Here is a 23,017-nt window from a genome sequence, read left to right on the forward strand (position 1 = left end):
AGTAAAGCTCAAAATACATAGTAGAGTAAATTATAGGAATGATCCCTATGGTTTAGAGTAATTTGTACGTTTGGTCCTTAACTTATTTTTTTAACTCGGAAGGTCCTTATTGTTTGTTTTTGTTAACGCGCTCTATCTTACCTAAAAAGACTATTTTGCCATTGATTTTTTAATTTATTTAGATAAACACACCCCAAACCCATCCCCTTCATCTTACCTTATCCACCCCATCATTTTTCCACATTTAAATAATAGTCTTTTTAGGTTAGACGGGGATCGAACGCGTAACAAAAACAATAAGTAGGGACCAAGCGTGCAAAAAAAACAAACAGTAGGGACCTTCCGAGTTAAAAAAAACAATTTAGGAATTAAACACGCAAATTACCCCTAACCATAGGGACCATTTGTGTAATTTACTTAAAAAAAGTGTATTTGGAGGGTTGAATTCATAAAAGAAAATAACATTTTTACCTTATATTTTACATGTTTTCATAACACTAACTAAAGTTCTATTAGATATTTAGATTTGTATATTCTTAAAAACCAATAATGTAAAATAAACAATTCAAACACCACAAATTGAAATATACCAGCAACCTGAGGGACTATTTATGTAATTACTCGTAAATAAAATTGAGCAGCCAGCCATCCATGTATCTGTCACAACTCACAACACCGCATCACCACCCTCACACATACAAAAGTCAATCTCTCTCTCTCTCTCTCTCTCTCTCTCTCTCTCTCTCTCTCCGGCATCACCTCCGGCTTTGTGACTCGCTCTGCCGTTTACCTCCGTCATGACCGGCTCTTCCACTTCTTCTCGCAAGGTGCTCTCTCCATCTTTCACATGCACTTCTTTATCTGTTCTGTATACGTATATGCGTGTGTGTGCACGACTTTAGGGACTTTATAGTACACCCACACAGATGCGTATCTAAATTACGCGTTCCACTGACTTCGTCTCCAGAAAATTGATTGCGATCAGTTGTCAATTTGTCTAAAATTTGATGTTGATTGATCAGGTTTTGAGCAAAATAGCTAGCAATAGACTTCAAAAGGAGCTGGTAGAGTGGCAGGTCAATCCTCCTTCTGGATTTGTACACAAAGTCACCGACAATCTTCAGAGGTTATTAACTTTTCATTTCAATTATTTTTCTAGGTTTATCTATCCCAAAGTGTGATTTCCGATATTATTTCCTCGTGGTATACTCATAAAAGGGGATATAACTGTAAATTTTGATTCAAGGTTCCACGACCATGTTAAAATTCTCCACATATCCGCTGTCTAGTAACGATTTTCTTCTTACAATTCTCCATGAAATTTGCTAACAACTTTGATTTAAGGAAATTGTATGATCTTTTAATATGAAATTACCTACCATTAATAATTACCTACAATCAATGTTATTCCTCCAGTCTGTTACTTCCTTGAGCATATTGCAACCTCTAAGAATATGGAAATGGTTTGAACTTCCTTTCAGTTTGACAAAAGTAGGAATCTTGTTGAACCAAAACGATGGAAAATCTAACGTTCTTGCAATGATAATGATGAATCAACTTTTTTGCACAATACTACATAAATGGACAAAAAATGGCCATATGTAATTGTGTCCAAAGTTGGTGAAAACCCATGTGATGTGTTCCATCAAAGAAAAATCATGTTTTTTCAACATATGATATGTGAGAGTTATTGTTTTCAAATAACTATATCTGAAAAACCTAAAATCCCTCTTAGAAGGAATTGACACAACCAACTATTTTGTAACTATTTAAACATTCAACATGAAAAGTTTTGATAAAGATATTTGTTATTTCTTGTTTAAAGATGGGTGATTGAAGTGTATGGAGCTCAGGGGACAATTTATGCTAATGAAAAGTATCAACTCCAAGTTGATTTTCCTGAGAATTATCCTATGGAAGCACCTCAGGTCAGTGTCGGAAATCTGTATTGATCAAGTCAATTATGTGTTTTACTTAGCTTAGCTTAAGCTTATGTTATGGTTTGTTTGGTGGAAGGATACAGGTGATATTTTTGCATCCAGCTCCTTTACACCCACACATCTATAGCAATGGCCATATTTGTTTAGGTAAGTAATTATTATTCATGTCCATTATACCATTTTTGTTAATATTTTTTTCAACTGTTTGTTTTGTAGATATTTTATATGACTCATGGTCGCCAGCCATGACTGTTAGCTCTGTCTGTATCAGTATTCTCTCCATGCTTTCAAGTTCAACAGTCAAGGTTCGTTCGTTTTCTTTTCTTCAAAAAAAACATAGATAATATAACAAACATTTTGTATTGTTTTAGTAATAACTGATAACACAAACACTTAACCTATGGATGCAGGAAAGACCAGAAGATAATGATCGATATGTTAGAAACTGTAGAAATGGTAGATCTCCTAAAGAAACAAGATGGTGGTTTCATGATGATAAAGTTTAATGAAATCTTAATGTGATGGATGTAGCTGTAAAGTGGTAATTAATATTAATGTCTGTAAATGAAGCCAGGTCACATTTCTTGGTTATTTTACTCGGTCAGAAAGAACATCTTCTTCTTCTGGCTCTGGGCTGGCTGTTATTATGTAATTGATCAAGCTGTTGGAAAGGATGCTTTCATTTTACACATTTTATCAATCTATACCATGAGAAGTACTGCATCATTTATTTATGGGAACAATGCATTAAAAATAAAAGTACACATCAGATTTAGTTTGTTAGTAGATAGTCTTTTAACTTTGATTATAATTTATACACAAGTGTTGTGTTGGGTAAGTAACGAATATCAGCTTTATGGTGTATTTTTACTAACATTTCATAAAAGTTGGGCTTTGGGTTTGCTTATTTCGATGAGATTGGAAGACTAGTTATGTTGCTTGCCCCCTTCCTTATATTTTTGAATGCTTATAATGACTGAATGATTCAAAGGAAGTTTTGTTCTTGACAGACAATAACAGCGATAACCAATTACATGTTCCCTACATATACATTCCTTGAAAACTAAGAAAAAAAAATGAAGAAAGCAAGCGTATTAAATGAATTGTTGTTTTTATGCCAAAAGTGGTACCATAAAATAAATACAGTACATGTGTGTGTGTCAGTTGTTTGCCCTTTCGCTAGTTGTCTTTGCAAGTTTTAGCAGATGCAGAACGTTTTCATACACAATGAAAGTTATTGAAGCTGCAGGCAGGTTTTTCAAAAGGTTTGCTGTTATCCCTCTGTAAAAACCTCTTACGCCTTCTAACCTGCAGCAACCCACCCATAATTAATTTATATTTATAAATCATAATATAGTATTAATTAAGATTTTTCATAAAAAAGATAAATAAAACTGACCGAGCAGTTTCCTTCACGGCATGCCAGCTGTCCATGTATCTTGGAACCCCATTCATGGGCCGTTGCTACAGTAAGTACATACAATTCAAAATCATTAAAAAAAAAAAAAAAAAAAGAAGGAAACTTCATTGCTATATATTTCGCTTCAAAATTCAAAATTTAATGATGCTATAAAACCTACCTGCAAGCGAGAACGAATGACCTGAAACGGATACGTCGCCAGGCTGGCAGCTAGTTTCGAGGAAGCTCCTAAAACTGCGTAATCAACTGTTGTCTGTCACGAAATTATTATCATTATTATCAAAGTTTAATAATAAATCACCTAAATTAAATAATAATATTATGAATTATGAATTACCAATGACTCAGGAGTGTAAGAACTCAAGCCTCTTTGTTTATCCCTAAAGTCACGCAATTTCTTACGAAAACTTGCTAATAAGTCAGCAGCAGTGGTAATGGAGGCCATTTGTTTATCCCTTCGATCAACCAAAAGCTTACGAAGCTCCTCGTATGCTGTAAACTGAATAGCACCATGCGTCACCTGTATTTAAAAAAAAAAAAAAAAACAATAAGATTATTTTCTAATATTCAAAACCAACAATTTTGTTCTTCTATTCTAACATTTTTGAACAGAGATAACAGTACCAAATCTAACCAGAAAAAGACCCGGTAAAAGCCCTTTGTATAACGCCCTCCATCCTTCATCTTTCAGTATCGTTTTCAAAGCATCTAAATAAGGAAACAGCACAGTGAGGGTAATTTTGTCTTTTTAGTTATTAAAAGGAGGAATGGAAGAATGGGAATTGAACATACCAGCTAAGCCAGTATATGCACGAGTGTTTTGAGGAGTTTGAAGTTGTAATCGTGTTTTCACAAGCCAGATAGGATTCGTGAAAAGACATACCTGAAAAAAAGTAACAATAATAATAATAACAACCTATACATATTAGATCTATGAAATGACATATAGTAAACCAAAAAAAAAAAAAGTGAAAGAAACTCACCAATCCTCCAGCTTCTGCAGCTGATGCAAGATGAATATGAACAGTTGTTTCCTGTTGATTTTTCAGGTACCTTTGTTTGGCTCTGTTATAGCTATTCAACAAAAGGGTATATATGTCAACAAGTTGGATATGCATGATTCTAAAATACCCTCGGGTTCAACAATATTCTAAAATACCCTCGGGTTCAGCAATGTGCAATTGTATGGGTATCCATGTAGGAAAAGCTTGTATAGGTTCTAAAATCCAAAGTCGGATTTTGGTAAGCAGGGAAGGAATGGAATGGTGCATTCCATGTAATGGACTATTCCTGAGGGAATGTAATTCCTTTCATTTGACTGATTTTCATTCCATGGTTGAGTGTGTTCTTTTCCTTCCAAAATATTATATTATATATATATATATATATATATATATATATATATATATATATATATATATATATATATATATATAAAGAAATTACAATAAAGTATATATATTTTTATTGGTCTTACTTGAAGTTAATAAACTTTTACTATGTTTAATATTTTATAGAGCACTAAACTTTAATTAGCTCCGTTTTGATAGTAGCATATTTTGTAATGTCCGAGTAAACCCATACATTACTACCCAAATTTAATTACGAGAATAGAAAGCTTGAATTCTTCAACTGGCTACAGGTGTTCATATTACATATCAAGCCAGAGTAATTTATCATTGTTTATGACTGAAAGGACAAGAGCATTACAATAGATCTATTACGTACTATGCACTATGCACTATGGTGCCCTATTATAAAACCTTCAATAGAATAATTAAGTATAGCTTAAGTACTGCAGGGCTCAATGCTTCACTTACAAAAAGAAGTATAGACCCCATGAGATAGTTGATCCTAGCACTGCAGGGCAAAAGCCAGAATAGAGCCCTCTGAGACCCTGAAAAAATAAATGGCAACCATATAATTACTACATTAAGCAGAACATGTGAACAACTTCCAAAGGGATAAAATTCTACTTGGAATGATGAATACAATATGTCAATATCATATCTAGTTATAGGAGTAATTCAATTCAATAATTACAGCAGCATGAATACTGAACAGGGAAACAGAACGAAATGTTTATAGTGGTATGAGATTTTATGTTGAGTTAGATGATTCCAGACATGAGTAGTTAAGCATATCTTACTAATACTAATAAAAAATCAATGGAGTTGGATGTAGAACACTGCTTATGGTACTTGATCTGTTACTACCAAATTAAATTGAATTAGAAGTTAAGCCGGGGTTGACTCAATCTGTATAAATGCTTATTAACATGAGAAATAATCATGTTAGCTATGGGGTCATCAGCACTAGAGATTAGAGAATGGACTTTCATACGAAGCAGTATGTAAAAACCAAACCCTATCGTACCAATCATACATCATGCTTCCTTCATATATCTTTAATCTGTATCTGGAACTGAGACCAACAATAATTAAAAATGATTAAGTTCGCTTTTGAAACACTAAATTGTATCAAATCACCATATGCACGAAACAAGAACGCAATAGAATTATCAAATTCCTTTCCTAGTTGTAAGTTTACAATAAATGAGCTATAAAACGCCCGTTTGCATGAACAGGAGAAATTGAAATTTAGCAACAACGAATAGTGTTGAATAAACGCACCTCTGATCGACCAATGGTGAAGAGAGCATGAGGAGTGTGCTTGTAGGTCGGAAGGTTAGGGTTCCGACCATCATTAACTGTTAAATCGAATAAAATCAACGAAAATAGATGTAGAATAAACTTGTTATTAGAGTACGAAACTAGACACGATCAATCTGAGTAAATCAACATTTACGCACCTTGGAATCTAGTCCGGACAACATCGAGCGGATGAGAAAACGTGACGGTAGCAAGACCGGCAACGGATCCCGCGGTGGCGTTCTCCCATCGCCAATCCGTCGACTGAGTCATAATTTAGTTTTGGCGACGACAGTTAGCGTTCGTAGTATGCAAGTTTAGGTGTTTATGGAGGGAGAAGAAATGGCAGTACGTAATGTTACACCGACCTGTTTGTTTGAAGAGCATATAAGATCCCGTCTATACGGATCCACTTTTGGTAATGGAATTTCAAATTTGAGTTAATAAAAAAAAATGAGAAAACTGTTTAACACGAAACGATTTTTATATTTATAATATTTATCTTAAAATAATTATATATTTATAATAGAATTCCATTGATTCCTAAAAAAACATTTTAAGGTTTTTTGATAATGGTTAATTGAGTCGAAGCTTGTCTCATGCTAGTAAGAGGTATATCATATGTTGTTATAGTATCAAATTGTCATAATATTATTGATCTAAACCCAAAAAGACCCAATAAAAAACATATCAAACAACCCAAAACATAATATTTTGCTAACTCGTGTTTATTTAGCAAATGATATAATTCAATATTTTTTGATATGTAAATAAAATTCTGTATAGTAAAATTGGTTTCCGGTTTTTTGGGGGAAAATTATGATACTAGAAAAAACAATGCAAAATATATTTGGTCATTGTGATAAAAATATGTTGAAAAATGGTTATTTGTGTTATATTATTATATACTTACCTCTTTTGATCATTTTTGGACCAACTCATTCAAATTTTGTGCTTGGAGGTTTCATCACTTAAATTTCATTTGATTCTATTTATGTGAAAAATGTAATATACAACTTGTTTTCATGTTTTGCATGATGTTTTACTTAAAATAATTTTATTAAATAAAAAAACACAAAAACAAGCTTGAGAAGACCAATCAGGATTGTTTTTTTTTTTTTTCAGGTAAGAAATGAAGACTATTTTACTAGCGCATGCGATCATGATGCACAAATTGTTCAAAATCTGGATCACAACTCTCTGTTACAATTATTTTGGGATGAAAAAATATCAAAAAGAGAAGGTAAATGATCTTCTAAAAAGCTTCAGTTCCTATGATACCAGTGTACCAAACCTTAAAACCTTAAATGTTGCTTTTTTGGCATAGAAATATGAATGAACACTTCTACAAAGAACATAAGTATGCGTATGAGGTTAAGAAACTCTGCCATGATCTCCAAAGTTACCTGAATATGAGAAAAGGGCAAATGATTATTGATTTCTTATTACTCATGTGAAAAAGAAATTAAAAAACAATATTAAAAGAACAATTGCTAGTTATCAACATATAGATATACATAGTAGCATTTGAGAAACCTGCTCTTTTTTGCTAAAGTGTTGTTTGGATAAAGGATGATTAAAAATATTTGAGAAAATAATGGCACACTTGGGAAAATGGAAGGGAGTAAAAGGTTAGGATTTTATGGGGAAAGTCTCATTTCCAAAAAAAAAATCTGTTAAATTGTTCTTTCTGCATAAATTCAAAAAGAAGCACTCATATATAACTCACCGGATTAAGGGGCTGTTTCTTTTTAACTTAACTGGCTTAGTGGGTTAAGCATTTAATCTGGATTCAGCTATACATGGTTGTTTCTTTTTGACTTAATCTGGACACAATGACATAATGAGTTAAGACAAAAACCTGGATTAATGTATCACACTAATCCTTTGCCAATTTGCCATTCTTCATTTTTCCTCTAAAACCCGGCTTAATGTATCAAGAAACTAATCCTTTGCTAATGGCCATTTTACATTTATTTGTGTAAACCAAATTAAAATAAATGTTATGGGGAAGTCGATTTTAGCTATGTCAAATATAAGTACATGTACATCATGAGTCAACTCCATTCAACTAAAATGAAACTAAACCAGTAGTATTGAACTAAACAGCGTGTACAGAATAAAGTACATAAATTGAAAATACCTCTGATCTAAAACATGAAAAAACCATAAGTTCATGTGATTCAAAATCAAATAAACGAGTCGCAACTTAACATTTAATTCAGGATTAGTACCTTCAAAATGGAAGTATAAAATTGATTTCGCCACAAATTTACCAGCAAGATTGTTCTATTTGCAGCAATATGTGTAATGTGTAATCAACATTAACTCAAAGGTTCAAAAACACTTCTGACATCTTAAACATCAGTTCAAGATCATACATATGAAAGAACAGGATATCAACTAATTAATCTGATACTTTAAAGGATTTCAAATACAATTACCTCATTCCATAATGACTTTAGCCCCAATTGCCTTCATTTTCTCAATAATCTTCTCAGCTTCCTCTTTTGGTACTCCTTTCTTCAACAAGGTAGGAGCTTTCTCCACTAATTCTTTAGCCTCCTTCAAACCCAGATCAGTAAATGTTCTCACTTCCTTAATGATCTTAATCTTCGACCCAGCATCAAATCCACCTTCAAGTTTCAAATCAAACGCTGTCTTCTCTGCCGCCTTCTCTTCCCCACCTTTCACCGCACCGCCGGCGCCTCCTTTCATTCCGGTCTTCAGCCCCATGCCGGGCATCATCACCGCCATTACCGGCATCTCATTTATACCCATTTTCTTCCTCATAACCTCAGTCAAGTCTGCGGATTCAAGCAACGTTAAATTCATTAGCTCGTTAACGATGTCCGAGACGCGACTGGACGGCGTTGAAGGGTTTGAATTTGATTGTTGTGGAGAAGCGCAGAATCCTCGGATGGTATGCAAATTGGTACATTGTGGGGGATGAGATTCAATCAAATTGGAGCTTCGAAGCCCTAATAAACGAAATTGGTGAAGTGAGAGGGATTGGGAAAGTCTTTGGTAGTAGTATTTCTTCATGTTAATAGCCTTATTCTTGCGTGATCATGGAAAATATTGATGGGAAAAATGAAAAACCAGGAATGCAGGGTTTTAGACAAGATTTACAGTCCGACGGCGATAGGTTTTCAAGATTTGCATCAGCAGGAGGTTTTAGGGAATATAAAAGTTAAAGGGGGCACTTTGTATTTCTGATAAAAAGCAGGGGATCTCTGGTTACTTTTTGTCTTTTTGATCTATTTTTTTTTTAATTATTTTTTTAAACCATTAAAATAGCAGTTTGTAAAACAGTATAAAGAGTTACTGGACGTCGTAGTTTTTATTTATATATAAATATATATAGTTTGATATTTTTAAAACATGTAAAATTATATAAACCGAATTATCAAAAACATGCCATTTGATTTTTTTAAAATGAAATCAATTTGCAAAATTATTAAAGGTTTTTTTTGTTAGCTTTTGAATTTGAATTTTTTCGTTTTATTTAAAACCAGAATCTTTTACTGTTGAACAAAACTTTTTTTTGTTAAATGCTATTACTATTAGAAGCTTTCAAAAATTGTGTGTCAAACACGCTCCTATTTTACTCTTAATATCACTATGTTTCAAATGAGACTTTTGAACGGTTGAATCATCGTCATGGAACTGCATACTATAAGTTAATTTGTCTTTTTAGTTTATTGTAATGTAGTTTTTTTTTTTAAAATTGTTATATAATTTATTAATAATTTTTATAATATGTTCAAAATTTTCATATTTTTTTAAAATAATTTTATGTTTTATAAAACTTAATTTTTTTTTTACAACTTTATGAATCGGTTTGTATAATTTTATTAAAGATTTTTAATTTGTACCAATTAGTATTTTGTTTCAAATTCATTTTCTAAATTACTTTATATATTTATTTTTAAAATTGTAAGATTATAAACATGTAAAAAAATCATTTTTCTATATATTCGTTTTACAAATTTGTAAATATAAACCAGTAGTAATTATTTTTTGTAAATTTCTTTTTGTCAAAAACGTAATTTAAAAAAAGGTATAAATCATAAAATGGCCGTTTAAAAAAAATACATTTGTAGAAAAATAAGAGAATAATTAACAACAATTTTTAAGATCGACTAATTCTTGATGTAATAAATATATAAATTGACTTTTATAGCTATTTGAGATAGTTTGTTGGCAAATTTGGTAATTCTTGATGTAATAAATATATAAATTGATTTTTATAGCTATTTGAGATAGTTTGTTGGCAAATTTGGTGTAAACTCGTTTATAATTATAACTTTAAATGTATTTTTATGTAATTTTATATTTTCTGTCTAGTTATCTATAATTTTACTTGGGGATAAGTAAATGGATCAGCTAAACCAAACCAAACCAAACCGATCCTACATTATACAGTACGATTTACGCGTGATAAAGTTTATTATCCTTATAATTTATCATTAACCCAACTTGAAACCACATCTTTGTATTTAGTTTCTCTTTGTTTGATAATTTTTTTTTTCTAATCATCCCTATTTTTTATAACTAAGAAAGAATACAATCTCAAACAAACCTATCATTTAAACTACAATCTTGAACCATACACAATCAACTAAAGCTCGAAACATGCTTGCTTCTTTGATATGTAAACAACATAAAGCACTATAACTCTATAAGTTCAAACTCCATGAACATGATCCCACATAGGATTATTCCCAAACAATGTAAATGTAATTTTGTCACAACAAATACAGTCAAGAAACACTTAGATCCAATGCTTGTACTCCCGTGGGGAACACTAGAATCTGGTTGGAGGGCATAATAGGAAAAAGAAACGCCTTCCCTTGTATATCACTTGAAGTTAACAAGAATAGGCCAAAAGGGTAATTACGTCCCATATTTTCTCTCACTTGTTCTTGAAGATCCTGAAGCCACTTCAGTAGGCTCACGTGTCCATGAAGCTTGACTTGTAAAAACATCATTAGGATCATCCACCCTTAGGTACCCTGACCCTGACCCTGACCCCCCTCCAACACCACTCACCTGATTTTTTTAATTTTATTTTGTGTCAAAAATTATAAAACTTTTTTTTTTTTTATGTATAAAAATATTCACTTACAGTCTCCAAACATGCAGATAAAATTGTCATTCCCGGCAATGCATCAATCCCATGCTGCATTTATCAACAAAAGTTTATAAATTTTCATCAGAAAAACAAAACAAAATAATGTTTATATTTTTATAAAAGACGAAATTAGACATATATGATATATATCCTACCTGTTTTTGTACTCGAGTCTTGTAAACAAAGCCACCACAGCAGAATAGTATTGAAATGACAAAGAATCTGCTCCATTTACAATGTGTTTTGCATTAATAACACTAAGAAAGTAATCTACCCTTTGAAATATGCAATTTATTAAAGATATAAGTGCTGTGTAAATAGAGATAATTAAATTTACATACACGCAGGAAAAAATTCCAAATAGAGCCCATCCTTTAGTAGAATCCCCTCCTTTATTTTGCCTAGATTCTGCAATGTTATGAAGAAAAATCATGCATCAGATGATGCCACTATTTTTCATATTGAGGGGCATTTTAGACATTTTTGATTAATAGTCAAACACTTTGGTCAAACAGATAAGAAATTGAGTATTACCGCACATTTTTGTAAGAGTAAACTGAATGGGATCATAACCCTCCACTGGGATAGTTATTTCAACCTCATACGGATTCTCACTGGTTTTTTCACCTGAAATTTTATAAATTTTATAAAAAATTGAGTCATGATGAAATATAGAATAATAGATATATAAAATAATTGTACATCTCCAATCGATGTTCAACAATGTTGGAGACAAAGTTGTAGGTGGAGTCCCGGTTGCCCCTGAACCAGACAAAGTAACCTCCAAACCGGTCTCTGGAGAAACCTTAAAATTTACAAAAAGATTAAATTTAAAAAAAATAAAAATGAAAAATAGAATCCAATCAATGGAAACAAAAGAAACTGGGTAAATATGATTATATATATACCTTTATGGATGGTTTTTTTACTAAATGTGAAAGGGATGCAATTGCTGTCATATAGAGTGATACATCACTCTGGTCTGTATCAAACCTGCAATAAAGTAAACAAAGGGTAAAATAGTAATTTTCTAACAAAACATTAGTTTAAGAACCAATAAATGAAAGTACATCTTCTTCTCACACCTGTAATCCTTATAAGCCTTTTCGTAACCGATTTGAGTCATGCCATTGTAAACCTATGAGGAGTTAAGCAGTGAGTCAAGGGTATAACAGTAATTTTTCCAACATAACTTCAAATCAATCATGATTTATAGAATATGATACAATATCTTACAATTTCCCATGATCTTGGATGAAGACCCACTGTGAATCCTTCAAACACTCGTAAACCTGGTTTCTCACATGGAATTGCAAGTTCAACAATAATTCTGCATTCAAATATTAGAAATAATTTCAAAAAAAAAAATTATTAGCATGTAGGAGTGAAAAAATTAGTGCCAATGAAAAACACAAGTTTTGCTAGAGAAAACCTGCAATCTGACTCAAGTGTCACATTGCATACACATTCAAGTCCACCTGAGAATTGGGTACAATTGTTTTATTAAAAAAAACATGCAAATATCTTTAGAACATTTAAAAAGTTTTAAATTCAGAGAAAAAACAAAAAAGATCCAAAAAAACTCACATACCTTTGCAACGCCCATTTGGGCAATCACCACATATGATGTTTACTTGAGCTGTACGCCCCCTTTTGTCAAGACTTATTTCACAGTGTTGAAGATCACCATTATAAAATTCCTAATGCATAAAAAAAACCACTATTATAAATCAAACATATTGAAGAACAAATTTTCATGAATGAGATATAAAGATTCTCAAATTCAGCTTACTTGAACAAAATCATAACGTCCTGAACCAGCAACAAAATAATTGAAGTCATCAAATCTGCCAAAAGCAACATACCCCTGCAGTAAGCTCACACATTTACAATTTTGCCATCATGTTTATAATAAATATAATACATTTTAATCATTAAACAAAGTATGATGAGTCACCGGTTGTGATCTTGTTTCCACATCTTTACAGAATCGAATTGCATAATCAGTATCCTAAATACAAGGAAATCAAGATCAATATGTACAAAAGAAACTATCCCAAATTAAAACAACTAGAATGAAATCAAGGTCAAAATGTACAAAAGGAAATTACCACTCCATCATACTCAATAGGGTGTCCAAACCAGCTACTCTGTATAGTATGTTAGAGAAAACAAACTTTTTTTTGTCACCAAGTAATACAGAATTTAATTCCAAATTGCAGTTACTTGAGGAGGATACAAAATCATGAATGTGGCTAGAATTGTCAAGAGCATAGCAACTGGTTGCAGGTACAACCACAGAACCAACGATGCCTGTTTGATAGAGGAAAGCTAGAAATGAAACAAGAAAACGAAGTTGTCATTCAAAAAAAGAACAAAACTGATATACATTCAACAGTTTGTTTCTTAATTCTTACAGAGACGAGTAAATAACTACTAATTCATCAATTACCTGTAAAAAGGGAAAAGAAAAAACTGATCTGGAGCTTCATACTAACAGAAGGAGAAGGAAGAGACTGTAAGTAAGACATCGACATATCTTGAAGCGAAAGGCATTTAGTTTTATGTAAGGTAATGGATTTGAGATTTAATAGTAATCAGTTGGGGATAATCAAGGAACCTATACCTGGTTTCTATGCACAAACTGATCGCGATAACGAATTACAGGAGGCAGGCAAGCGATTATTACAATGGCATTTGAATCATCGAACACCTGAAGATAACTATGACAGTTACCCTGAAGTTCAACAACGACGGTTTTGTATTATTTTGGGTTTTGCAAGTTATTAGGGTTCGAATCTAGGGGTTCAATTCCGATGAAGGATCAAATATAATAAATAAACTAGCAAACAATATTATTTCATTTTTAGGGATTTTACACAAAAACATTTTAATTTTAATTATTATATTCTATTCCACTCAATAAAAACCATCTGTTTTTTTGTTTTTTAAATAATTTCCACTGCAACCTTTTATTTTCCTTGTCCGTTTAATATGTGCTAAAAGCCTAAAACTAACATAATTTTTTCATTTATTTGTCAGTTTAGCATAGGTATTCAATGAAAACTTATTTTGTTTCTTAAAATGATTTTTGTAGTTGTCCGCTATACATACAAGCTAAACAGATATATGAGAAATCATTTTAGAAAATTAAATGTTATTTTGTAAATCACATGTAATGTTATGTAAGTTAAAAAGAAATCATGGCAACTTTTATACATGCTAAACTATAAATAACAAGTTCTTACAAAAATTTTAAATTCGAAAATCAAATAATTTTTATTGAACACACAATATATTTAATAATTAACCGATAAAAACTAAAATATATTGACATATGAATATTGTCATTTGTATTAGAGAAAATGACTCAGGATGGTAACAAACTATCGTTTTTGTTCATATTTGATCAATTTTTTTGTATGTTATTTGTTAGGGATGTTAGACCTAACAAATTAGGGGTACAATAGACTTCAAATACACTACTTTAATGTACTAAAAAATATTACAAAGCAAGCATAATCAAACCACAGAGACACGACATAAAAATCTATACCTCTTTGCGCAATATTTTGGTTACAAAGGGGGTTTTATTTGCAAAAAGTTAAATAATGAAAATAACAATTTACTTTAAGAACATATAGAAAATGAATTAGGTTTGTAAACAATTTGTTGGAAATGTTCTAGTTCTAGTTTTAGTCCTGAATGTTGTCATTTAATTCTATTATGATTTGATGTAATTCATGATTGTTATTCTAAATTGGTACCGAAAGATATTAACACGCTTTAATATCTCTCGGTTGCCAAATTATCTATCCAAAACACGCTCTTTGACTAGACCTAACTTTACTAATTCGATCTAAATACGCTCTTAAATTGTATAAAAAAACTGCATTACGTTTTGTATAAATTTCCCAACAATGTTAATTTCTTCTCATACACTCGGAAGTGTGAAAACATGTGATATATGTCCTACAATAAGAAAAATGGTTATCACTAACAACTCTTAAAACTAGGGGTGACAACTTTCGACCCAACATGTAACCGGACACTGACCCTACCCGAAAATAGACAGGTTTCGGTTGAGAGTTTTGACCCGTCAACCTACCAACTCATTTATTTCATGGGTTGGGTTGGGTTATCTGTTTGGATTCACGGGTCAACCCGTCAACCCGTATATATATATATATATATATATATATATATATATATATATATATATATATATATATATATATATATATATATATATATTACATTTAAAAAAATGATATATTTAGTTATAAATGAAATTTGATTTCCATCCATATTCGTAATATTCCGTATCATTGTATTCCTTCCGTATTCGTATGTGACTAATCTGCATTTGCGGCTCGTTAATCACAAAAAGAAAAAACACATGTCATTATTTTCACGAGTCACGCACGAAGAACAGATCCACTTTCTATGAATTTTTTCATTTTTCATTTTTATTTGGATGTTATTGACTTTATGAATTTATGTTGAAAATCTTATTTTATGTTAGTTACTTTAATAATTTTATGAATGAAAAAACCTTATTTTTTAAAATGTGTTGTTTATTTATTAAACGATTTATATGGGTTGGGTTTGACCCATTAACTTGTGAACCCGCGAACCCATATACGTAAACGGGTTATATAGTGTAACGACCATAAAATTCCAACCAATTTAAATTTTTCAAAAACAACCCGATTTCATTAAATTATTACAAAAAGATTTTCAATACAATTCATTTAGAGTATTCCCAAAATCACATCACAACATAAACATGAGGAGTGGTACGATCACGCCTTTGTCTTGCCACGGTCTCCTAAAGAACCTGAAAAACATTAAACCACAACTATAAGCCCGAAAGCTTAGTGAGATATCCCCAAAATACCAACCACATATACCATACACGCATAACATGCCATATCATATCCGATCACAGAACAACCATGCACTTCGGGTCTACTGTGTGACTGGTCCGCCGCACCGGCCAACAGTCCACCTGGTCCACCCTCCGAGTCTAGCCATATACATCGAGTCTGCAGTGTGATTGGTCCGCCCGCACCGGGCCTTCAATCCACCTGGTCCACTCTCTGAGTCTACAGTATGACTGGTCCGCCCGCACCGGGCCTTTAGTCGGCCTGGTCCACTCTCCGAGCCTCGGCACGTCTGGTCCGCCCTCTTGGGCCTAAAGCCTATCCGGACCGCTTGTTGGGCCTTTAGGACAACCGGTCCGCCCTGGGTATCTTGGCTTACAGCACAAAGCAGGACCCGCCTCAACCCAACCTCAGTCCAACAACCATGTGCACATAAACATACAATCATATAACAATTCACAGTCAACAAGTCGAGCTAACAGATCACATAGCATATCATCATCCTAACCAGGATACCGACCTAACCAGTCACTAGCATAGCATCACCCTACATATCAGGATACCGACCTCATCCAGGTCTCTAACATATACCATCCTAACTACCAGGATGCAAACATATCAAGCAATAACATAATCAACAAATACCCGGATCTCAATCCGATAAAGGGCCGGCCTTGGTGCCTTAGACCCTGTTGATATAGTGAGGATAACTCACCTCGCAATTGCCGAAACTCTGAACTGAAGAATCAGATTCCCGAATCACCGACTCACCGAAACTCCCGAACTAGCCATCATAACAAAATAATCATTAGGCCAAACATACATCCACTTATTTGGGCCAAGGCCAAAGTCCAAATCTTCTACAAAGCCCAATATTGGCCCAATTTACTAAATTGGGCCCTCCGCACCAAATGGGCCTAGATTCCAAACTATAAGGCCCAAATTGAAAATGCCACAGATGGGGTACGCTAGGCGTACCCTTCTTGGTACGCTAGGCGTACCCTTCTTGGTACGCTGGGCGTACAGCAATGCTCACAACATGGGATCGGGACACTGGCCTGCTACGCTGGGCGTACTCATAGGTTACGAGGGGCGTAACCTCACTGCTCAACAACATCACATAACGTCTTAATGGTTTAAGCTCTTAAGCCCAAACTTCAGATCCTTAGGCCAAATATGCCTAAGATTCATAAAGTCTCAAACTTTATCACTTGGGACGTCCATAAAGCTCTTAATCCAAGGTCTTAATCCATTAAGACCCACTTATCTCACACATAGAACAACCTCAGCCCTTGGGACCTCATTTTTCTCACTCAAGACCTCTCCTAAGGTCTGAAAGGACAGATAATCTTGACCAACTCGAAACATGTAACAAGATGAGGACTTTTGGGGCAAGAATGGTGTCAAAGCTTCACAACACATAGATCTACACAATATGAATGTCAAGCAAGAAGCTTTATACCTCAAATAGGCTCCAAAGGATGATGTCTTTCCAGATCTATAAGCTCCAGCCGTTCCTCTCCTTCTTTGACAACTTCTCCTTTCTTCCTTTATGCTCTCCTTTGCTAATCCAAGCTTTCCAAGACCAAACACACCCAACCAAGGAGGTAGTACGGCTATCTAGGGTTTCTGAGGTTAAGAGGGTGATTATGGAGGCTAAGGAGGAAACCTTTATGTTCTTTATATAGTGGTTGCCTTAAAATTAGGGTTTTAGGGATTCTGAGAGTACATTGGGCGTACCTCTAGTACGCTGGGCGTACTCACCCAAACACCCGCGTTTCTTCCCCCACTACGTTGGGCGTACGTCCAGCTTACGCTGAGCGTACCCAGCATGATCTCTTTTCCATGCATGGTCTTCCCTTTCCACTTTTCCCATAAAAGGACCAACATTACCCTTTCTCTTAAATCTCAGGGACTCATACATAAATACTTTAAGAACGGGGCGTTACATATAGGTTGGGTTGGGTTGAGGTTTCCAACCCACCAACCCGTGATCTGTCAACTCATATATTATATGGGTTGAGTTGAGTTTATGTTTTCTGACCCGTCAACCTGCCAACCCATGACCCGCTAACCCGAACTCAACCCAATTGTCAAGCCTACCTAAAACACTCATTTTTCCTAAATAGGTGTATCAATTTCATGTATAATGGTCTTGATCTCTCGTATGCCAAAGACCTCCAAAATCCTTTTTAATCTTAGCCAAGCTAAGACCATCTCCAACGGGGGTTCTATGAAGAGTTTAATGGGATAAAAGTGGTGATGTGACATTGAATGGAGTAAATATGCATTGTAGCTAGAGTTAATTGAATGGGGGTTCAATCGCCAATTCCCCATTGAACCGTGTAGTGTAATGTTTTTTTTTTCAATTTAATACAACAATTTCTTTTTCAACAAACAAACTATATAATGTTATTTTTTGATTTATGTTTTATTTTATTTTATATTCAATAACTTAGTTTATTAAGTTACTTTATATTTTTTATTCTAAACAATAAAAAATATATAAATTAATCTTAAAATATGTTAAAAACATAACATCTTATTTAATGTATTATTCGCAACTTTTAATTTTTAAATTGTAATTTTTAATTAATTTTTAGTAATTGTAACTTTGAATTTCTAATTAATATAATATTCTACTTTTATTTATTAGTATTATTTATAAAAAATAAAATAAAATGGTGGTGTGACAATCCATTAAACTCTTAGTTTAATGGAGTGTAGAGTTTAATAGGTTAAATAATATGGTTAGTGAAATGTTGGCTTAAGAGTTCAATGTATACCAAAGGGTCAATGACATAGCGGTATGGAGTGACCATCTCATATGAGAGATCAGGGGTTCAAGTCTCAGTGGAGACATAGCTTAGTTAGTTTGCCGTTTAAAAAAAAAAGAGTTCAATGTATTGGAGATGGCTAAGTAAATTCATGCCCACATTATCGGTACGAGTCTTGATCAATGTTGTTACGTAATTACAAAACTAGTTCGTGCGTTGACTGCGAAATGCGACGTCCCTATGGACCCATACCCCATCCAAGCCATTCACCAAGTTAAGCGCCCAAACCCATTTTTGTTAACAGCTTTGATACGTGGTTACTCTATATGGAGTCTGTAATTAACGTTCTATAATTTGATGAGACGACGAGGGATTGGTCATGTGTCGTTTACATTCACGACTTTGTTGAAAGGTTGCAGTGCTGTTGGTGGGGTTAGTTAGGGTATGCAGATTCACGGGCAGGTTACAAGTCTTGGTGTGTTTACTTTTCATTTGTTTGTGGGTAATTAATACTTTGATTGACATATACGTTAGATATGTGAGTTCTTGGATAGTACTCGGAAAGTGTTGGATGAAATGACGTAAATAAATGAAATCTCATGGATGTCGTTAATTGTGGCTTATGCGAGACATGGGAACATGGAAGAAGCAAGTGAGCTGTTCGAAGGACTGCCTACAAAATGGTCATGGGATTTTTACAAAAAGCCAAGGGAGGCTTTGGACTACTTTGACAAAAGGCAAGAGGCTTAAGTCAAAACAGACGAGGTTAGCTAGTGTCATTTAAGCTTGTGCCCAATTAGTGAATTAGATGCAACTAAGTATGCGAAATGGGGTCGTGAAATTGTTGAAAAAGCTTCATCCTAATACTTTCTTTTTATCTTTTTAATCGATTAATTATATTATAATAGGAACTTAACTTGATCGTATAATATTACAAATCAGGAACCAAACATACAAAACCATATCCCCAGCTGCATGCCTTGTGTATCACTCACACACACAAACCCACAAGGCGGATTATTGTATCTACTATATCGTGTCATAAATACACGCATCATACATGATTAATTATACATGTAGACATCAAACAATTACTGCTGACTCCCTGATAACTTTTCATTTATTTGCTCCATCAGTCCCTTTTTCTCATGCCCTTCATCCTCCCCCTCATATCCAACGCCACCGCCGGTTTCAACGGTGGTTGTGGTTGAAGCGTCCTGCTCATCTCCACCAGGCAGCTTCTCCTTGATCTTCTCAACCACACCTTTCTTCTTCCTTCGTCCTCCCTCACCATCATCCTCCGACTGCACAATTAATCAAACACAACGTTAATTATTGATTTCAAAGTCTTAGAAGATTTAAGATAACGTATACATTTCACTTACAGAGGTGGAATTGCCACTGCCGGAAAGGTGGAGGATTCCCCCGGCACCGGCGCCATTATGTTTCCCTTGTTCATCGACGTGACCATGAGCAGCTCCCGTTCCTATGGTGTTAGTTTTTGTAGCTTCGATATCTTCATCATGACCTACGGCTGTTGACTGCAGTGGGTTGTGGGCTTGCTCGTCGGTGTGGTGACCCTCCTCATGGCCGTGTTGCTCTCCTCCGTATTGTGCCATTACTTCCGGTGAAAAAGATTGTTATAAAGTACAAGTGATTATGCAGAACGTGCAAACAAATAGCTGATTATAGTGGGAAAGTCGATGGGATTTGAGATGGGTGAACTCGGGATTATATAGTGTCATAGGGACTACACGATTAGAGGAGTTATAACGAGTATCTCGCACAAGTTTGGGTTAGCCCATTTTGTTAAAAAGTGTTTTTGTTTTTAATAAGGTATATCGGTTTCAATAATGTCATTCTACAAAAAATTAAAAAAAAAAAGTATCTTAATCTATGAATTTAAGTTATTTTTATCCTTATAATTCTTTTAACCGACATTTTCAATATTTCACTTTTATAATAGTTTTTTTTTTTCTTTTTTTATAAATTCATTTATTTTATTAGTTTTTTATAAATATTTATGAATATACAAAAGTTTAAGTAAACTAGGGGTTTTTTATTTTATATACAAAAATATATACTATGTTATAGTAACAGTACAGAAAACAAATACTATGTTATAGTTACGACAACATGAATAGGTCTGTTCTAGTAAGTGAGATAAGATATGAAGTCGTGATAAGTTTTTGCTATTCTTAATTTGGTTCTAAATGGTGATGAATAAAAGAGTAAAGTAGTAATTTTTGTTTTCTTGTTTTTCGTTTCTTTGTTTTATGTTGGTTCAAAAATCTATATTTATTTCTTATTTTTATTTGTGTAGTTGTCATCGTACTTTTTGATATGTTTGAGATCGAAATAAGACAAAACGTATACGTTTTCTTCTTTTATTTGGGTACTATTTGGTACCATTGGAAAAAAAAATGACAAAAGAAAACTAGCCTAACTTTATTGTATTTTAGATCAATATTTATTTTGTTATTTATCTTTAACAATTATTTTTCGTTTTTTTTTTTAATTTTTTTTATTTCATATGAATAAATATTTATTTATAATCTTTGTGTTAAATATACAATTCATAATTTATTGAGTAAATTATACAAATCGTTCTTCATACAAGTGTCAAAATACACTTTCAGTCTTTATTTTTAAAAATTAATTTGATTTGTCTCTCATTTGTTTATAACTTACACGTTTCGTCCCTGATATGCGGTTTTGTTGAAAATTTAGTCCATATCAGGTCTAAAATGACCATAATGTCATTTGTGTATTTATTTTCCAATTAATATAAAGTTATTATTATTATTATTTTTAAATTTAAAAAAATATATATGGCCCCATCCAACCAACCTTTTTAAAACTCTTAACCTAATATCTATTTCCCTCTGTATCTCTCTTTTCTCTAAATATCATCATCAGAATTATTCATTAACACCGCCGGATATCTAAACCATCACCGGATTCACTTCCTCCAGTAAGTTGCCATCACTAACAACCATCTCACATCATTGTCTAAAACCCTAAAAAACCACCTGAATCTTCGTCTCTGTCGCTACAAAAAGCTTCATTGTTCACAAAAGCCTCACCTTATTTGGATCTGTTATGTGGGTCATGATTGTCGCCTCGCCTCACCGAAGTAAGTACTGGAGCAAAGAAATTAAAAACCAACACACCTCGAGCGTTGCCATCTCCACCTGTTCGCATGAAACCCTAGTGTTGTCATGATGGGTTTTTAGCATAACTACATCATATGTGTTCATGCAACCCTAATTGTTTTGGACCTAAGTTTTGTCACTAGTTGAACATGCAGATTGAATACCAAAGCAAAACCCTAGATCTAGCATATATAAATCGAAAATTGCATAATAAAACGGTTTTGATGTTTGCCTTACTTGTTATGTAGCAATAACAAGAACACCTTGTAGATCCTTGAATCTTGAAAGTTTAGTGCCTCAAATGTTGCACCTCTAATGGTTCACAAACACCACTAACAAAAGGATGAGAGGAGAGAGGAGACAATTCTTCAGAATTTCGGCTAGGGTTTGTAGAAAGCAATCAGTGCCCAAAAATACTAATAGTTGGGGTCTTTATATAGTTGTGGGCTGCTAGGGTTTGCTAGAGGAAACCCTAATTTCCTGCTTAAGGCTTAAGCAGCCCATGGACCCTTATTAGGGAGCCTTGGACGAAATTTATAGGGCCTCCCTATAGTTTTCGTCCACTCTATTCTAAGGAGTCCAGTAGCCTAAATTCACAACTATCAATGATTTGCAAAACAACCCATATTCCTTTAATCAGTTCCTTTAATCCCAAAACTAATTCCAAATTAATTTCTGATTAAATACTAATTAAATAACGTGATTTCTAATTAATATATTCTTTTCATAATACATTAATAAATCAATTTATTATTCTAAATAATAAATTTAACATCTCTCTCCAAAAGTCATCATTTCAAGTTGCTAGGGTGAAGCCAACCCAAAAGGACCATGCTACTATCAAATCAAGTATATACCAAATTATAGTTATGGACTTAGACACCTAATCAAACAGTCTCCCACTTGGATAAGTCTAATAACCATAATTGCAAGAATGACTTCAAAATTTGTCTAACAATCGTAGCTTTCAAAAGTCGCTTTCGAACTATTGCCTAGTCAGTTATGTGTCCTTATCAGGGATCATATAATCCTCTGTTCTGCAAGATATCGT

General features: G+C 33.4%; 5 protein-coding genes across 8 annotated transcripts; 1 reads left to right on the top strand and 4 right to left on the bottom strand.

Moving 5' to 3' along the window:
• The first annotated feature begins 658 nt into the window (after positions 1-658).
• Positions 659-2,674, top strand: LOC111913332 (probable ubiquitin-conjugating enzyme E2 16). The gene is made up of 6 exons (XM_023909053.3): positions 659-827; positions 1,023-1,126; positions 1,826-1,928; positions 2,024-2,087; positions 2,157-2,245; positions 2,351-2,674. The coding sequence occupies exons 1-6, from the start codon at positions 798-800 to the stop codon at positions 2,444-2,446; spliced, it is 486 nt and encodes a 161-aa protein (XP_023764821.1). The 5' UTR covers positions 659-797; the 3' UTR covers positions 2,447-2,674.
• Positions 2,675-2,913: 239 nt separating this feature from the next.
• LOC111913330 (folate transporter 1, chloroplastic) lies at positions 2,914-6,441 on the bottom strand. Its single transcript, XM_023909051.3, has 10 exons — positions 6,173-6,441; positions 5,994-6,070; positions 5,181-5,257; positions 4,344-4,434; positions 4,153-4,243; positions 3,995-4,068; positions 3,698-3,880; positions 3,521-3,613; positions 3,340-3,404; positions 2,914-3,248 (listed from the first exon to the last, which is right to left on the bottom strand). The coding sequence occupies exons 1-10, from the start codon at positions 6,282-6,284 to the stop codon at positions 3,101-3,103; spliced, it is 1,011 nt and encodes a 336-aa protein (XP_023764819.1). The 5' UTR covers positions 6,285-6,441; the 3' UTR covers positions 2,914-3,100.
• A 656-nt stretch (positions 6,442-7,097) lies between these two features.
• On the bottom strand, positions 7,098-9,188 carry LOC111913331 (uncharacterized). Its single transcript, XM_023909052.3, has 2 exons — positions 8,456-9,188; positions 7,098-7,417 (listed from the first exon to the last, which is right to left on the bottom strand). Exon 1 carries the CDS (start codon positions 9,054-9,056, stop codon positions 8,457-8,459), a length of 600 nt encoding a protein of 199 aa, XP_023764820.1. The 5' UTR covers positions 9,057-9,188; the 3' UTR covers positions 7,098-7,417; position 8,456.
• A 1,448-nt stretch (positions 9,189-10,636) lies between these two features.
• On the bottom strand, positions 10,637-13,976 carry LOC111913329 (uncharacterized). 4 transcript variants are annotated; one of them, XM_023909049.3, is made up of 17 exons: positions 13,775-13,976; positions 13,601-13,664; positions 13,388-13,479; positions 13,260-13,298; positions 13,106-13,159; positions 12,941-13,015; positions 12,740-12,848; positions 12,581-12,626; positions 12,385-12,478; positions 12,234-12,286; positions 12,057-12,141; positions 11,851-11,953; positions 11,683-11,775; positions 11,490-11,556; positions 11,304-11,370; positions 11,143-11,196; positions 10,637-11,066 (listed from the first exon to the last, which is right to left on the bottom strand). In XM_023909049.3, the coding sequence occupies exons 2-17, from the start codon at positions 13,638-13,640 to the stop codon at positions 10,911-10,913; spliced, it is 1,227 nt and encodes a 408-aa protein (XP_023764817.1). In that variant the 5' UTR covers positions 13,641-13,664; positions 13,775-13,976; the 3' UTR covers positions 10,637-10,910. The 4 variants fall into 4 exon arrangements, with proteins under 4 accessions (XP_023764817.1, XP_023764815.1, XP_023764816.1 ...); XM_023909047.3 differs by having other exon boundaries at positions 13,601-13,687; XM_023909048.3 differs by having other exon boundaries at positions 13,601-13,641; positions 13,775-13,975.
• Positions 13,977-19,700: 5,724 nt separating this feature from the next.
• On the bottom strand, positions 19,701-20,598 carry LOC111913328 (dehydrin Xero 1). The gene is made up of 2 exons (XM_023909046.3): positions 20,197-20,598; positions 19,701-20,115 (listed from the first exon to the last, which is right to left on the bottom strand). The coding sequence occupies exons 1-2, from the start codon at positions 20,428-20,430 to the stop codon at positions 19,903-19,905; spliced, it is 447 nt and encodes a 148-aa protein (XP_023764814.1). The 5' UTR covers positions 20,431-20,598; the 3' UTR covers positions 19,701-19,902.
• Positions 20,599-23,017: the final 2,419 nt, after the last annotated feature.

The sequence above is a fragment of the Lactuca sativa genome, chromosome 2 (assembly GCF_002870075.4).
Source record: "Lactuca sativa cultivar Salinas chromosome 2, Lsat_Salinas_v11, whole genome shotgun sequence".
NCBI lineage: Eukaryota > Viridiplantae > Streptophyta > Magnoliopsida > Asterales > Asteraceae > Lactuca > Lactuca sativa.

What these genes read in the sequence shown, in the direction of transcription:
- LOC111913332 (XM_023909053.3), top strand. Translation starts at nt 798, where the DNA reads ATGACCGGCTCTTCCACTTCTTCTCGCAAG. An exon ending in CTTCCACTTCTTCTCGCAAG is followed by an intron (nt 828 to 1,022) that starts GTGCTCTCTCCA and finishes TTGATTGATCAG; the next exon opens with GTTTTGAGCAAAATAGCTAG. An exon ending in CAATGGCCATATTTGTTTAG is followed by an intron (nt 2,088 to 2,156) that starts GTAAGTAATTAT and finishes TTTGTTTTGTAG; the next exon opens with ATATTTTATATGACTCATGG.
- LOC111913330 (XM_023909051.3), bottom strand. Translation starts at nt 6,284, where the DNA reads ATGACTCAGTCGACGGATTGGCGATGGGAGAACGCCACCGCGGGATCC. An exon ending in TGTCCGGACTAGATTCCAAG is followed by an intron (nt 6,071 to 6,172) that starts GTGCGTAAATGT and finishes TCGATTTAACAG; the next exon opens with TTAATGATGGTCGGAACCCT. An exon ending in CTGCAGAAGCTGGAGGATTG is followed by an intron (nt 4,244 to 4,343) that starts GTGAGTTTCTTT and finishes ACTTTTTTTCAG; the next exon opens with GTATGTCTTTTCACGAATCC.
- LOC111913331 (XM_023909052.3), bottom strand. Translation starts at nt 9,056, where the DNA reads ATGAAGAAATACTACTACCAAAGACTTTCCCAATCCCTCTCACTTCAC.
- LOC111913329 (XM_023909047.3), bottom strand. Translation starts at nt 13,685, where the DNA reads ATGTCGATGTCTTACTTACAGTCTCTTCCTTCTCCTTCTGTTAGTATG. An exon ending in CTAGCCACATTCATGATTTT is followed by an intron (nt 13,299 to 13,387) that starts GTATCCTCCTCA and finishes CATACTATACAG; the next exon opens with AGTAGCTGGTTTGGACACCC. An exon ending in ATCCAAGATCATGGGAAATT is followed by an intron (nt 12,287 to 12,384) that starts GTAAGATATTGT and finishes AACTCCTCATAG; the next exon opens with GTTTACAATGGCATGACTCA.
- LOC111913328 (XM_023909046.3), bottom strand. Translation starts at nt 20,430, where the DNA reads ATGGCACAATACGGAGGAGAGCAACACGGCCATGAGGAGGGTCACCAC. An exon ending in GCAGTGGCAATTCCACCTCT is followed by an intron (nt 20,116 to 20,196) that starts GTAAGTGAAATG and finishes TTAATTGTGCAG; the next exon opens with TCGGAGGATGATGGTGAGGG.